This window comes from Rhinatrema bivittatum, chromosome 15 (assembly GCF_901001135.1).
Source record: "Rhinatrema bivittatum chromosome 15, aRhiBiv1.1, whole genome shotgun sequence".
Classification (NCBI taxonomy): Eukaryota; Metazoa; Chordata; class Amphibia; order Gymnophiona; family Rhinatrematidae; genus Rhinatrema; species Rhinatrema bivittatum.
This window is the reverse complement of record NC_042629.1, coordinates 24,655,539-24,670,884: the sequence shown is the minus strand read 5'-3', so window position 1 is coordinate 24,670,884 and position 15,346 is coordinate 24,655,539. Positions and strand designations below refer to the sequence as shown.

Below are 15,346 nucleotides of genomic sequence, written 5' to 3'. Positions count from 1 at the left end.
CCCACGTGCTAACCTCATGTGGAACACCTGGACTGGGTGCGAGGAGCTTTCCATTTGTGAATGCGTTAGACTTTGAATCATGCCTTTGGAGAATATGTGGTCAATGGAGAAGGAATACTTAACTCAAATATTTTGTTGAAAAATTACCTCCCCCGTATCCAAAGAAATGAGGACAGCCATTTTATTGTTTTTATTTATTTGTATACCGTCAATCTGGTAAACAATCTTGGCGATTCACAGAAGATCAGATTACAATTATGTAACATAAAATAAACACCATGCATAAACTAAATTACAATAACATATTACCTAATATACAAAATTAAAATTACATTCACTCTTATTCAACTGCTATCCTTTAACTGTTTGCAGAAAAGCGATGCCAAATAGCCATGTTTTCAGAGCCTTTTTAAAGGTCTTAATGTCCGATTCTAATCTTAGCTGGACCAGCAGAGTATTCCAGAGTTTAGGTCCAGTTTTGGAGATTGATCTCTCTCTAACCTCACTTAGATGTGCGGCCTGAATCGTAGGTGTTTGCAGAAGACCTTTGTTTGCCGATCTCAATGTTCTATTCGGGATGTAAAGATGAAGTGGAGCATTTAACCATGTAACATTGTTATTTTGTAGTGAATTATGGACAATTGTTAGGATTTTATATTGAGCTCTGTACTTAATAGGGAACCAGTATAAGGATTGAGAAACAAAGTAGAAATAAATGGCTCATCTTTCTTTTTTGATATGGGAGAGGTAATTATTGAGAGCTCTCATGCCTACAATAATGTTTGGGCAGAAACCACAGAGTGCATTATATGAATAAAATTAGCAAATTACACTCTGCTCAAGAATCTAAAGCTGGATTTTTATTTTATTTTTTCCAGATGAACCAAGTTTATAAAACCTCAGCCTTCTCTAAATACTATAAGAGGTCCATTGTGTCTGATATCAGGTAAAATATAGTTTTGATTTTGTTGCAATGTTTCCTTACCACTGGTACGGACATCTCTGCCTCTACATCTCAGTGCATGCCCTGTCTTCCTGTCTCCCCCTCCAAAGTATAAAGCAATGGGAAAGAGGCATCTTAAATAGAAACTCCAAAAGTATAGATGACCTTTCAAGGTCCTGTAATCCAAAACAGTGACCCTTCTAGAGCTGGTTGATCCATCACGTGTTGGCGCATTCTTCAGGTCTATGAAAGCGCAAGGCCCTCACGCTGCTTAGCACTTAGCTGAGAAACACTGGAGAAATTGTTTGAACCCTGAGGTACATGTGAGATTCCAGAGATATCATCATTGTACAGCTAACTGAGACTCCAGTGTTGCAAAACAAAGCCCTCCACAAAGGAACAAAGCAGCCTGTCAAGTGCCTGAGTTACTAAGCTTTATTCCATAGACACAGTAGGGGAGAAAAGCCCCCACATGTAGAGATCTGGGTTTTATTTCAAGGGCGGGTCTTGCTATGTTGCAGCGGTAGTTCCATGTGTGACGGACTGTAGGCATGTGAGCTGCATGCAGGGATGGCTGCCGAGGACCCAAGGGTCTAGCTGATGGCAGTATACCTCAGGCCCATTTCAACAGCCAAGCTCTAGTGAAGTCGTCAGGGAGGTGTGCAGGCAGCACCCGGACTCTGCTTCCACTTCTGGTGCTAACAGTAAAGTCTTTGTGGATGCTGGGCCGTCCAGTTATTGCAAGCCCTGGTTTTTTTCTTGCTTTCCAGTAGCAACAACAACGGAGGTCTCCTGGTCCATTTCTGGCTTGTGTTCGTGGTGCCACAGGGTAAAGGACAGGCTTTCTGCGAGGATTGCATCAGTGCCATTCTGAAGGACTCCATCCAGACGAGCATTCTCAACCGGACGTCCGTGGGGAGTCTTCAGAGCCTGGCCGTGGACATGGACTCCATTGTTATGAACAGTAAATGCCTTACATATGCTCCTGATTGTCTTCTAACTGTCCCACAGCCAGTGTTCAGCAGGAATAACCAAGGAAAGGAAATGCAAATGGCTCAATCAGCAACGAGAATCCATCCTAATTACCTAGGTCCTTATCTTCCCAATCTCTAGCCTCTATCTGCAATCTCCAGCATTTTCAGCCAGGTGCAAGGTTTGAATTATGCCCTAGGTAAGCCACTGGAAGCTTGACTATGTAGAATGGCATTTATGGTAATGCCTTATACCAACATATTACATGCAGCTGTAATTAATCTCTACCCCAAAGAGTTTACAATCTAAAGCAGTACCAGAGGCGGCAGCAGTAGCAGAAGCCTAAGGTGACCATGAAGCTCCATATGCAGGGTAGACACAGAACCAGTACTGGTTTTATCCTATTGCATTGTTGGGGATTTCCATGTAGAGCAGTGCTAAGAAAGCAGGACTATCCCTCCCTGCATGCAATGGGGATTGAGTCATCTGGCTATGCTCTGGGCATGTCACTGTATATGAGCAGGCCTTGAATCCTCAGCCCTTTGCTCTAACTACTTAACCACTCCCTTTCCCAGGTGAAACTGTAATAGCTCTATCATTCCTGCACATGACAGAAGTCACATATTCAAAATACCTCGTACAAATAGCACAGATTATTAAAATTACCACCCAACACAGTATAAGAAGGTTTAATTTTGCCTTTTTTTTTACATTTTTAAATATAGTTGGCCTTCGATCAGATTACACCTCCACGACTGGAACAGGTACTTTTACTTCTTGCATATTTATTAAATTTGCTATTCATATAAATCCATTCTATTTAGATTTCCATCCAAAGAAGATCTTCGTTCTAATCTTGATCCTGTCCCAGTTTGGAGAAGATCTTTGCTGGACTTGAATTGCCCTGTTTCTCATTGCAGTAATAAAGTCAGAGCTGGCTTATGCTCGCAGATTATGGAGGCACCACTGATGCAGGGAACGGTTTTTACCTTTCACTATGCTAAACATTTTCCAGCCCAGCACTGACAGAGCCAACCTAAGCAATATCCTTGGAGGCAGCTGAAAGTGAACAGCTGCACCACAGCATAAAGGCATTTTCACAGTTGATGAAATGATGTTCGTCTGGCCCAGTCACTCGGTGCTGTGCACTGCCATGCAGAGGGACCCTGGGTTGACTGGGGATGCTGCAGGCAATGCTCACAGCCCCCAAGGGGGGGCAGGGAGTTGTGGTCATCGATGAGTGTGGCACCAGGTGGTTGGTTTTAGAGTGCATGAGGCTTGACGTCTGACCCCAGGACCGTTCCTGCAACGACCAGACTAGGAAGAGTGAGAGGGGCAAATGCCCAGGCTCCTGGCGCCAGAAACCCAGCCCTGGTTCTAATCAAGCTGGAAGAAGGAGGAGGGACTACCAGGCCTAAAAATATGACATAGTTTATTTACTTTATCAAAGTGAATTCCTCTCGTAGTTAACGAGACCAAATGTCATTCAATAAACAAGACGTTAACACCTATAGTTTTCAAAAATTAAACCAATCTTTTCTTTACTGGAGTCTCAATCCCTTTATATGTGTTTTTTCGTTTCTATCTTATATCTTTTTGACTAATATTTTACGGACCTTCATAACACCCCATGGTATACAGACATTGCTGCCCCAACTTTAACCGCTATGGGGTCATCTTTAATCATTGGTCCAAACACAGTCCTTGCATTTCCATTTTTTCACTATCCATGCATTTACATTTCATTTTTTTTCTTTTTTCACTAAAAACGCTTTCTTTTAACTATTTTTGAAAGCAAAATGCAGGGTACTTCCCTTGGATGAATATTGGATGCTCAAGCTCAAAACATTAGTTCACGAATCCAGAGTTCAGTTAGACATGATTACGTTTCGCATTCTGCTTCTTCAGGAACGTCTCCAGAGCTGAGAGAGCACAGTCAAACGCTCGCGGAAGAAAAAATCATGAGAGTAAAGGAGAATAATCCCTAAAATAAATGATAACACCAGAGACGTTTCTGAAGAAGCGGACTTTTCAGCTTGGAGAAGAGACGGCTGAGGGGGGGATATGATAGAGGTGTTTAAAATCATGAGAGGTCTAGAACTGGTAGATGTGAATCGGTTATTTACTCTTTCGGATAATAGAAAGACTAGGGGGCACTCCATGAAGTTAGCATGGGGCACATTTAAAACTAATCGGAGAAAATTCTTTTTTACTCAACGCACAATTAAACTCTGGAATTTGTTGCCAGAGGATGTGGTTAGTGCAGTTAGTATAGCTGTGTTTAAAAAAGGATTGGATAAGTTCTTGGAGGAGAAGTTCATTACCTGCTATTAAGTTCACTTAGAGAATAGCCACTGCCATTAGCAATGGTAACATGGAATAGACTTAGTTTTTGGGTACTTGCCAGGTTCTTATGGCCTGGATTGGCCACTGTTGGAAACAGGATGCTGGGCTTGATGGACCCTTGGTCTGACCCAGTATGGCATTTTCTTATGTTCTTATGTTGAACTGGATTCGTGAACTAATGTTTTGAGCTTGAGCATCCAATATTCATCCAAGGGAAGTACCCTGCATTTTGCTTTCATAAATAGTTAAAAGAAAGCGTTTTTAGTGAAAAAAGAAAAAAAATGAAATGTAAATGCATGGATAGTGAAAAAATGGAAATGCAAGGACTGTGTTTGGACCAATGATTAAAGATGACCCCATAGCAGTTAAAGTTGGAGCAGCAATGTCCGTATACCGTGGGTGTTATGAAGGTCCGTAAAATATTAGTCAAAAAAGATATAAGATAGAAACGAAAAAACACATATAAAGGGATTGAGACTCCAGTAAAGAAAAGATTGGTTTAATTTTTGAAAACTGTAGTTTATTTACTGCCATTTTTAGCTTCTTACAAAACAAGGTTCTAGGAGACATAGGGTAATGAGCAACACATAACAGTAACAAAGTAAAATACATTATAAAAATAAATACATAGCATAATGAAAATAAAAATATATTTTACATCACTTGTAACAGTAACTAAGTATAAATATAAGATTGAACCAGAATATTCATAAAACTAATAATTTAAAAACTTCTGTAAGTTACAGATAGCTACACAGTAGATAAATAAATTGAATTATTCCTCTTTCCAAATCTGAGTTATAATTCAGGTAGAATAGGTAGGTCATTTCCCTAAGGGGATACAATCTAAATCTGTACATGAGACAGCAGAGGGTGAAGTGACTTGCTCAGGGTCACAAGAGTGGCAGTGGGATTTGACCCCTGGCTTCCCTGGTTCTGAGCCCACCACTCTAACTACTGGGCCACTCCTTTACTTAAAAAGGCCCAATACTGTATCAGACTCGGACAGATGGGAATCCAAAACTGTAAGTCAGGAAAAAAAAATCAAGAGGGAGGCTTTTTAAAGTGGATTTTGTGTATGGTGCTATCGGCAGGGCAGGGCATGAATTACATTCCTATCTCAGCCATTTATGGACTTATTTTTCTCCTAGGACAGCAGGATGTTAGTCCTCACATGTATGTGACATCATCCGATGGAGCCCGGCACGGAAAACTTTTGTCAAAGTTTCTAGAAGCTTTGACCAGTACACTTAGCATGCACAGCCTGCTACTATCCACGCGAGGTCCCCCTTCAGTCTCTTCTTTTCCGCGGTGCAGTTGCCTTGCAGTTCATGGAGCTCTTATCTTTTCATGTTTTCTCGACAAGTATCGGGTCTTTTCCCTGGTTTTTCCTTGTCAGTTCCCCTTCGCGATTGGTGCCACCTCGGTGTGGTAGGTTTGTCACCTTTTTCCAACTTTGTGGTCGATTCCCTACTATTCACCGCTCAGTGGCTGCTGTCATCAACAGCACACCGGGACTTTTTCATGGAGTCAACCGGTTTTTGGCCATCATGGATCCATTATGTCTATCATGAAGCATGAAGTCTGTATCCTCTGCCTGGGGGTCTCACACAATGTCAGTGGGTGCCCTCTGTGTGACCAGATGACCCCAAGGGCCATCGGGCGCATCTTGATAAGATGGAGACACTTTTCAGGGTGCCCAAGTCTGCTCCTTCTACTCCTGCTTTGGATCCCTTGACTCCGAGAGGTCGTAGGGTGCCTCTTGACACGCTTCCCCTCGTTATTCCTCTCCCTGGTCTTTCAAAGGATCACGGGGACAGTGACGGAACTTTGATGATCTCACCACTATCCTGTACTTCGGGATCCTCTGCTTCCTCGGCACCGGGGAAAGACCAGTCCAAGCACCGAGGGAGATCATGTAAGCATCGTCACCGGTCACCGTCGATGCACGGCTCTGGTTCCAGTGTGGCGATGGCGGTTGCCGAACCGCCACCGAAGTGACACTGACCATCGGAGGCCCCATCCTCCGGTGTCCCCAGTAGTCCTGGGCGTACCCTACCAATATCGGTGCCAGGCACCTTGCCTCCTTGGGGATACAAGGAAGTGCCGGTGATGCCTTGTCTCCCTCCCTCAGTCCTGGCTACACTGGACTTTCAGGAGGAGTTGGACCACAGGGTGCAGTCCGCAGTGCTCAAGGCGCTTCAGAGCATTGAGTTTCCAGTGCCACCGGTCCCCATACTGGGGCCAGAGTCCCCGCCATCAGTTTTAGCACTCCTGCTAGAGCATCTGGACGTCCTTTTAGGTGCCCTACCGACGCAACCAGTGTCCGAGGGACCCTCAATTCCTCAATGGCCACCGATGCCCTCCACCGGAACAATCCCCGTCATTGGGTCCTCTGAGGAGGAAGAGATGGGTGATGCCATGATTCCAAGACCATGATTTGCCATAGCCGGTCCCCTCGATGCCAGGGGAACAGTCAATGCCCACAGTTCCTGTGCAACCTCGAGGCCATCGGAGCCCAGGGTTGATGCCCCACATGGGCCTTGTCCACGTCACACAGGCCCTAGTGAAGAGGAAGGGCCTTACGACCCTTGGGGAGATGATTCTATGAAGTTGTCCTCTGAATATTCGGATGACCCCCTCTCAGAGCCCTCCCCACCGGAAGAATGGCGTCGGTCATCCCCTGAGGACCTGTCCTTTGCAGGGTTTGTAAGGGCCATGGCTGAAGCCATCCCCTTTCAGTTACTCATGGAGGAGGATGTGTGGCACAAAATGCTGGAAGTGCTCCAGTTTGTCGATGCTCCAAAGGAAATCATGGCAGTTCCCATCCACGACATCTTCAATGACCTCCTCCTCCTCCTCCTCTGTGATCCTGTGGTTCTGCGTATACATACTAAGTTTCTGCCCAAGGTTGTCACTGATTTTCAGATCAGTCTATTGTTTTACCCACCTTCTTTCTGAGGCCTCACTCCCACTCGGAGGAATAGGCTCTTCATACTCTGGACTGTAAAAGGGCCTTAGCTTTCTATCTAGATCGCACCACCAGCCACAGACAGGCCACTCAGCTCTTTGTGTCCTTTGATCCAAACAGGCTGGGAGTTGCAGTGGGTAAACAAACCTTGTCGAATTGGCTTGCGGATTATTTTGCCTTCTGCTATGCGCAGGCAGACCTTCCGCTAGCTGGCAGAGTAAAGGCTCACTCTGTGCGGGCTATGACGACGTTGGTGGCTCATTTACATGCAATACTCATCGTTGAAATCTGCCATGCCTCAACCTGGAGTTTTCTTCACACGTTTGCGGCTCATTATTGCTTGGATAAAGATGGGCGCCAGGACAGTGCTTTCGGTCAGTCCGTCCTGTGCAACCTGTTCCAGGCCTGAACCCAAATCTCCGTACTTCTGTGGGAGCCAGACAGTTCCCTGCTGACCTACAGCTCCGCAGTTGGGTTGTGCCCTTTGGCACCTTGTTCGGCCGCTGTTGGTCTCTCTGGTTGGAAGGGGCAGTCTGGAGCTCTGTACTCACCCACATGTGAGGACTACCACCCTGCTTGTCCTAGGAGAAAGCACAGTTGCTTACCTGTAACATGCGTTCTCCTAGGACAGCAGGATGTTAGTCCTCAGGAATCCCGCCCACTTCCCCACAGAATTGAGTTCTCCTTCCGGTTTGTTGTTTTATTTTTCGCTCATAATTTTTCCTTGTATGTTACGATACTGAAGGGGAACCTCACGTGGATAGCGGCATGCTGGGCATGCTCAGTGTGATGGTCAAAGCTTTTATAAACTTTGACAAACGTTTTCCATGCCGGGCTCCATCTGATGATGTCACTCACATGTGAGGCCTAACATCCTGTTGTCCTAGAAGAACACCTGATACAGGTAAGCAACTGCACTTTCCAATAAGTGCCTCATTACTAACATGAAACATGCACATGCCGTAATAACATTTCAAACTTTGCAAAAAAAAAAACAAAACCAAAAACAGTGCTCAAGTACCCCAAATGCTTGACTGTATTCTTTGCTCCTTTTGGAAAAGATGTGAACTGCATGTAACCTGGAGATAAGAGGCGAAAGATGTAAGATCCAAACTGTCCACCATAATAAACCAAACACAGATTATGCAGTGCATTCAATTCCTGGGTGCAGAGAGGCAACCCCGGCAAAGGTTTTATTTCGATTGCTGCTCCTTGCCAGAACTGTGCGCCTCGCATCGTCCCGCTATTCGCTCTTCTTTAACATGCCACGTGCCATAACAAATATTCTTTCTTCTTGTTGCTCCACAGATTTGAGCTGCGTCTACGACCTGCACGCCGATCAGCCGGGTCAGCGATTTCCCCTGGATGTGTCTGCAAGCTTGGGTGTCTGCCATGTTAAAATGATCGCTGCACTGGGCTACGTCCTTCGCCTCACCCTGGTATCCGTCAAGATCACGGCGGATAACTGCATCACAGACTCGCTCACCCTTTATGACTCGCTGATGCCCATAAAGAGCCTGGTTCTGTACCGGTATGTGGGCTCACATAGGCGCGAAGCGATTCTGCGGTTTTCATGTTTTTAGCTGTATGGGTGCTGGCCAAAACCCATGCATACAATTCTTCCTCCTCATACCCTTCCATTTCTAATTAATAGAGCAGAACTAAGAAAATCTATATGGCATAGAGACTAGATTTTTTGTTTTATTTATAATTAGTGTTGTTGCCATGTTAGTCCATTAGAATGCAGGAAAATAAAGGTAAACACACACAAAAAAATAATATAAGGCAATATTTTTTGTATTGGACCAACTGACTAGCTTTCAGGCATTGCCAGTCTCTTCCTGAGATCCAAAAATGAAATGAGCAACCGATAATAATTGCGAGAAAGTTTAAATGAATCGTAGAATGCATTCCAGTGATAGAGGTGAAGGGAGGGAAGGGTGTTTAATGTGTTCGGGTGATCAGAAGGTGGGAGTCAGTGGAATGTTTTGGGATTTGTTTTTGTTTTAATAATTCGAATCTCGTGAAATGCTACGGTGGAAAGCAAGAGAAGAGAACCTGTTTCAAAGTAATGCAAAATGAAAGGGAATCTTAAGTTTGTCGCATCCTGTAATCAGAGGATGGGGGGGGGGGGGGGGGAGCACTGAGCTCGTTTTGGGACACTGTGAACAACTTGCCCTTTGTGGGTTCAGCATTTCACGGAGACAAGTAAAAGCTTTTCAGCCTCCGGGCCCGTTAGCGAGCCGATCAGATTAGGGTGCCGGAGGGATGCTTAAGTAGCTGTGCTGGGAGGTGCACGAGCAGCCTAACGGGGGAGAGGGGAGGAGGTTTTGTGTTGCACTAATCTAAGAGGGAAGGAGGAGAGTCTTTCAGCACCTGCTCTGTATTTTAAACTATTTTCACTTCCAAAATGGGAATGAGGTGCCCCTCTTGTACGCTGACGTATTGCCCTAAACTGAAGCAGCATTTTGTGAGCAGAGATGCAGTGGAAGGAAAAGACGCCAGGTTAGTTTAGTTTATTTGCTTATTAGATTGCTTTTCAACATAAATCAAGGTGGTGTCCAAAAGAAAAGAAGAAGAAAAAACAGATACAAAATATAATACAAACAGCATCAAAATAAAACAATTATATTGCAACATCAGCACAAAATGCCTAACCTGAAAATACCCAGTACAGGAAGGTGTTTTGTGTTCCTAAGGATGGTCATCAAAGCCAAGACTTTGAATGGTGGGCAGATGGATTGACCCACTGATTGGATTTGTACCCCCCACAACTTTGCTGAGAACAAAAAAACCCAAAACGCCCTTTTACTACTGCTGTGAGTGAGCAGAGGGTTAATTATTTTATCTGTGGCTGGCCGGAATGTAGTCCATGAGGGCAATCACAGCATCCGCCCTGCCCGGTTCTTCCTCTGCAAGGGTGTACATCCCAGCTGCCAGCTGCAGAAGCTTCACCACCTTCACAAGACTATTCCTTATCCAAGTCGATTTTTTGTTTTCCTTCTTGGTTCTTTACTATCCTGGGGAAATGAGCATGCAAGATCCCATGCCAAATCCAACATCCACCCTCCACAACCCCACCCACCAAGCTACCCAAACTAGAGAGGCTGTTATCCGAACATCTGGTCTCCTCGGTCCACTGACCTGATTATCTGTCTCAAGCATGCTTGGGTTCTGTCTCAGTACTGCTTTCTCCTATCTCTGCTGGTCGGTTATCATTTTTCTAACCCTTCTCTGAACTGCTGTTCTTACAAAGGTGCGGCTCCCAGAGCTGAACAGGGTACTCAAGGTGAGGGCCTCATAAGTGACTTTACAAAGGCAACATTAGTTCCTCTTTCCTGCTATTGATAACAGTAGCTCGATTTATGCAACAGAGCACACACTTAGCTTTCCCTGTTGCTTTACTACTTTCGTTGGCTAACTTGAGATCATCTGAAATAATTACTTCCAGATCTTTCTTAAAAGTTTCCAGTTCTTGCTCTAGATGATATGTAGCTAGTTACAGTTTGCACCCCAAATGTGCGATTTTATACTTTTTAGCACTCAAGTTCATTTTCCAAGTCCTTGACCATGATTTCATTTTTTTCTCTTTCAGGCATGTCTACTATGTTACAAATTTTTATGCAAACAATGCATATTCTTCCCTCAAATCCCTCTGCAATGTTGCTAGCAAAGATATTGAAAAGAACCAATCTTAACACCAAGGCCAGGGGTACCCTAAGTAGTCACATTACCTTCTCTACAGTGGACTCCGGTGACCATCACTCACTGTGTCCTGCTACTCAACCAGTTCCTCATCCAATTAGCAACTTTTTGCTCTACACCCATGCCATCCAGCTTGCTTCCTTACAAGTCTTCTCTATGAAACAGTGTCAAATGCCTTAAAGAAGTTCAGACAGGCATTGTCTATGTCTACCGCACTTCCCAGATCCACTCCTCATGCAGATACAGTATATATGACAATATTGTTTGTCGTCATTATAAATATCTGGTTCTCACCTTGCTGATAATAGACAGAGTTATGGGGCTTTTCGAGCCTTGTGTTCCAGGAGATATCATTACAGATAGAGGCCTTAGAATTTTCATTAAAAACCCTGAGTCACAGAGTCTTGCTCCAGGAGTTAATGGCTGCCTATCTCTCTCTTTTTTTTTTTTTTCTCCCTCCAGAATTTGCGAACCCTTCAACGAGTCACTAATGTCGTTTGTCTCCACCAACAACGTCATGCTCCTATCACTGAAATCAGCCCAGATCAAAACGCTGCCAAAATTACATGGGTATTTTGAAGCTATTCCACAAGAAAGTAAGTGCACCGAGGTCAAAGCTGGTCATTGACTATGGATGTAGGTCGTGCATACTTTAATCAGTGGGGGAGTGGAAAAATGGGGTGGAGTTAGGTCAGGGGAGGGGAAAGTGGGCAACTTTGAAAGCAGGTGTACAAGAAATGGCTATGAAGTAGCCACTTCCCCCGTCGGTCTGAATTTTCAAAGGGAATTCCATGTGCATTCTCAAAATTGCCCTCGGGGGGGGGGGGGGGGGGGGGGTTATCAATATTTGAAAAGGAAAGCTCTCTGTCTTTATTTATTTATTTATAGATTTTTATATACCGCAGTACGTATAGATATACATCACCGCGGTTACATTTAACAATAACTTAGCAACAGGCTTTACAATTGACGTTATTAATAAGAAAACTGCTCCCCTCCCCCCTTTTCTGCAGGGGGTTGGGAGTGGGGGAAGACGTCCTTGGCATTGTCAACAGCTTGGGTACTTTTCCTCGTAGGGTAAAGGAGCGATACTGGGCAGGGGAGTAGGGTTAGGGAGGGCCAGTGGACGTATACGTGCGGATTTCATGATGCGGGGTAAAGAAAACCCCCCAAAATCCCCACGACCAACGCAGGCACTTCAGGGAGGCTGAACTATGTCCTCTTCTTATTTAATAAACTTGTTCATAGTCATGAGAACGATTTTGACCTCTGATTATTTCAAGCTTTCTTGTAGACACAGCTTGAGAAAAGCCCCTGAATTCACCTGACCTCTATTTCAATAAAATCCCACAGTGCAAGTGATGAAGAGCCTCGAAATCTTTGGATAGTAGAGCTTAACAAAACCCTGCCAAAAGCAATTACAATTTGAATTTACTGTAGTATATTCCGCTTCCTTTCGTCAGAGTGTGGAGGCGCTATATCAACAAAAGCGGGAATGGAGTTTGAAGGGAGAATCCTCAGCCCTCACTACCCCAGTTATTCTCCTCTGAAATGTGTTTGCACCTGGAGCTTCCAGGTAACTCTTCCTTATTTTTATTTGAAGCATCCAGGATAGAGCAGTGTGATCACCCGTGCACGGGAATGGAAAGTCAACCAACCAAAATACCAGGCAATAGTATTTTTTTTTTTAATTGGGTTAAATGTATATTTCTTGACTAAGCTTTTGGGAGCTCCGGCCCCTTCATCCGTTCAGATAACCAAGAAAAACATTTCTTCCTTTAAAAAAGGTATCATTTTAGTTTTGCTATTTGTTAATCTTTATTTCCACACTTCTGAGGATCTTGATATTAACAAATTGTAAGGTGCTTTCTCCAGTTGAAAGGAAGTGCATACATTGAATGGTCTATATAATGTTCCTTTATACCACTATTTTTGTTTGAAAGGGAAAAATAACGGGTCTGACATGCAGTCGTCCAGGTGTTGCTCTTAAGGAGCGGATAAGAACTGGCTTGACTGACCTACCAAACATTAAACCCTCCCTTAAAGCAGCAGGCAGCTTTGTGTTTGCAATATAATGAAACACTGCTCAGCACATCCAAACGAGTTGAAGGGAAGAAGAAATCAGCTTTAATGTGGAGATAAATAACAGTTTTGTAGAAGGGTGGAGCATTTCTTTAAATTGTAAAACTCAGTGTGCAAAACCTTCAGGTATTAGGCAGATAATGATGCAGATCCGGAGAGTAGCAACTCGTGAAGTGCAGGAAGGTTTATCGAACTTACATGGCTGCTGTAGTTAGCTTGTTTCCTTCCCCTTTGAATGAGTGCACTTGACAAGCAAACCCCTCCCCGGCCTGTGCTTTGCCCATCCTTGAACCCCGATGATAGCTTAAAAAGAAGCCATTTCTTATCTTATATGAGGTCTTTTTATGAGGAGGTGCAGTCGCTTTCGACTGAACAACACAGGAGCTGTGAGTTAAGTTGAAAATGCATTTTTGCTATAGTGAGCTCACTTAAAGCATAAGTAGATTAACTGCATGTACTTGTCTTAACCTGTTCCCATCAGACTCATCATCCTCGCCTGGGTATCGCACTGAAATTTCCAAACTATGTGATAACTGCAAAGAGCATAAATGGCTGTGATCATGGCTGGTGGAAGATCAATGAACAGATGTAAGTATGCATTGCAGATGTTAAAGACACCATCAAGCAGTGTGCAGCTACTGAGGGCAGACTGCATGGCCCACCACTGTCAATGACAGGCACGTGCTCGCTAGCATGAGATGTAATGCAAATACCCAACTATGGCACTTCATAAGACCCAACGTATACCAGTAACCAAGGAAGAGGGAATCCCAAAGAGTCATCTAAAATTCAGGAGCCAAGATACAAGAGTACAAAGGATTTGAAATATTTATTTATTTATTTGAAATTATTTATTTACCGTTTTTACAATAAAAGTATTGAACAAAGCGATTTACAATAAAAATAAAATAAAATGATGAACAAAGAAGAATTACATACATAAAATTAACTAGGCTAGGTTAAAATTAAGAAGTAAAAATAGAAATCAAAAAGGAAGAAATGCAAAGAATGGGTAAGTCCTGGTAATAACTAAGCATTGAAGTGGAAGGATTAAATGTGTTCTGTGTGGGAAGTGGCAAAAGCTTTTGAAAATAGGTATGTTTTTAGTGATTTTTTTGAATTCCTTGGAATTTGAAATTTGATGAAGCATGGTCGGTAAGGAGTTCCATAACAGTGGACCTGCAACTGAGAAAGCCCTTCTCCTAGTGATGTCTAATCTTGCCAAACATATGGAAGGGACATCTAGTAAATTTTTGTTTAGCGATCCTAAATGCCTAGGTGGTTTGTAAATCCGAAGAATGGAACAAAGCCAGATTGAGGTCGGGTTATGTAATAGAGAATGAACAATAGATAGTATCGTATAAAGGATTCTAAATTTAATGGGCAGCCAATGTAGAGAAAATAGACTTGGAGTAATGTGACTTTTTGAGGGTGAACCAAGCAAGATACGAGCAGCTGAATTTTGTATAAGTTGTAAAGGGTGGATTGCAGAGTCTGGGAGACCTAGGTAAAGTGCGTTACAGTAATCAAGACTGGAGAAGATTAAGGATTGGAGAACCAAACGGAAGTCGCAGAAAAAGAGGAGCGGACATAGGCGCTTGAGCGTATGCAATTTAAAAAAGGAATTTTGTCAGTTAGGGAAATGTGTTGTGATAAAGACAGATCTGAGTAAAGTAAAACACCTAAGTTTCGAGCTTGGGAGAGAATGGGTATGGGAGCACCATTTAACAACAAGTGTGTGACGTGGACCATTTGAAGGATTTGCAATTGAGGACAGAAATACAATTTCGGTTTTATTGGGATTCAATTTAAGATGATTATGTGATAGCCATTTATCAATCGTTTTTATATACAGAGCTATGGTGGAGAGTGTCTCAGACCAAGAGGATTTATATGGAACATATAATATATATATATATATATGCATATTTTTTTTTTTTTGGGCATAAAGATGAGTGCAAGTAATGTTGACCTTTTCCTGGATATTGAGTCCTAATACAGAACCTAGCATTGTATATTTCTAATTGGGATTATTTTTCCTGGTGTGCATCACTTTGCACTTATCTGCATTAAATCTCATCTGCCATTTAGATGACCATTCTCCAATCTGGCTAGGTCCTTCTGCAGTTCCTCATAGTCTGCGTGTGTTGTACTTTTTTTGAATGCCAACCTCATAATGTCTAATATGCCCCTACATTTTTGGCTGTATAAGAAATGGTCTCCTTCCCAACAAGGAGACCCGAGTCTGTATAAAGAGGCTTTCAAATACATAAACAAGGGGCTGGCTGCACCCCCCCACGTGGAGGACCTGGGTTTGATTCTTAGTT

General features: G+C 43.4%; 1 protein-coding gene across 1 annotated transcript in view; it reads left to right on the top strand.

Moving 5' to 3' along the window:
- Positions 1-878: 878 nt before the first annotated feature.
- TMPRSS7 (transmembrane serine protease 7) overlaps positions 879-15,346 on the top strand; it is a 75,382-nt gene continuing 60,914 nt past the window's right edge. The window contains exons 1-6 of the mRNA XM_029579200.1: positions 879-946; positions 1,714-1,907; positions 8,541-8,763; positions 11,400-11,533; positions 12,401-12,513; positions 13,501-13,607. Coding sequence (XP_029435060.1) covers positions 879-946; positions 1,714-1,907; positions 8,541-8,763; positions 11,400-11,533; positions 12,401-12,513; positions 13,501-13,607 — 839 coding nt within the window. The remainder of the gene's footprint in view (positions 947-1,713; positions 1,908-8,540; positions 8,764-11,399; positions 11,534-12,400; positions 12,514-13,500; positions 13,608-15,346) is intronic.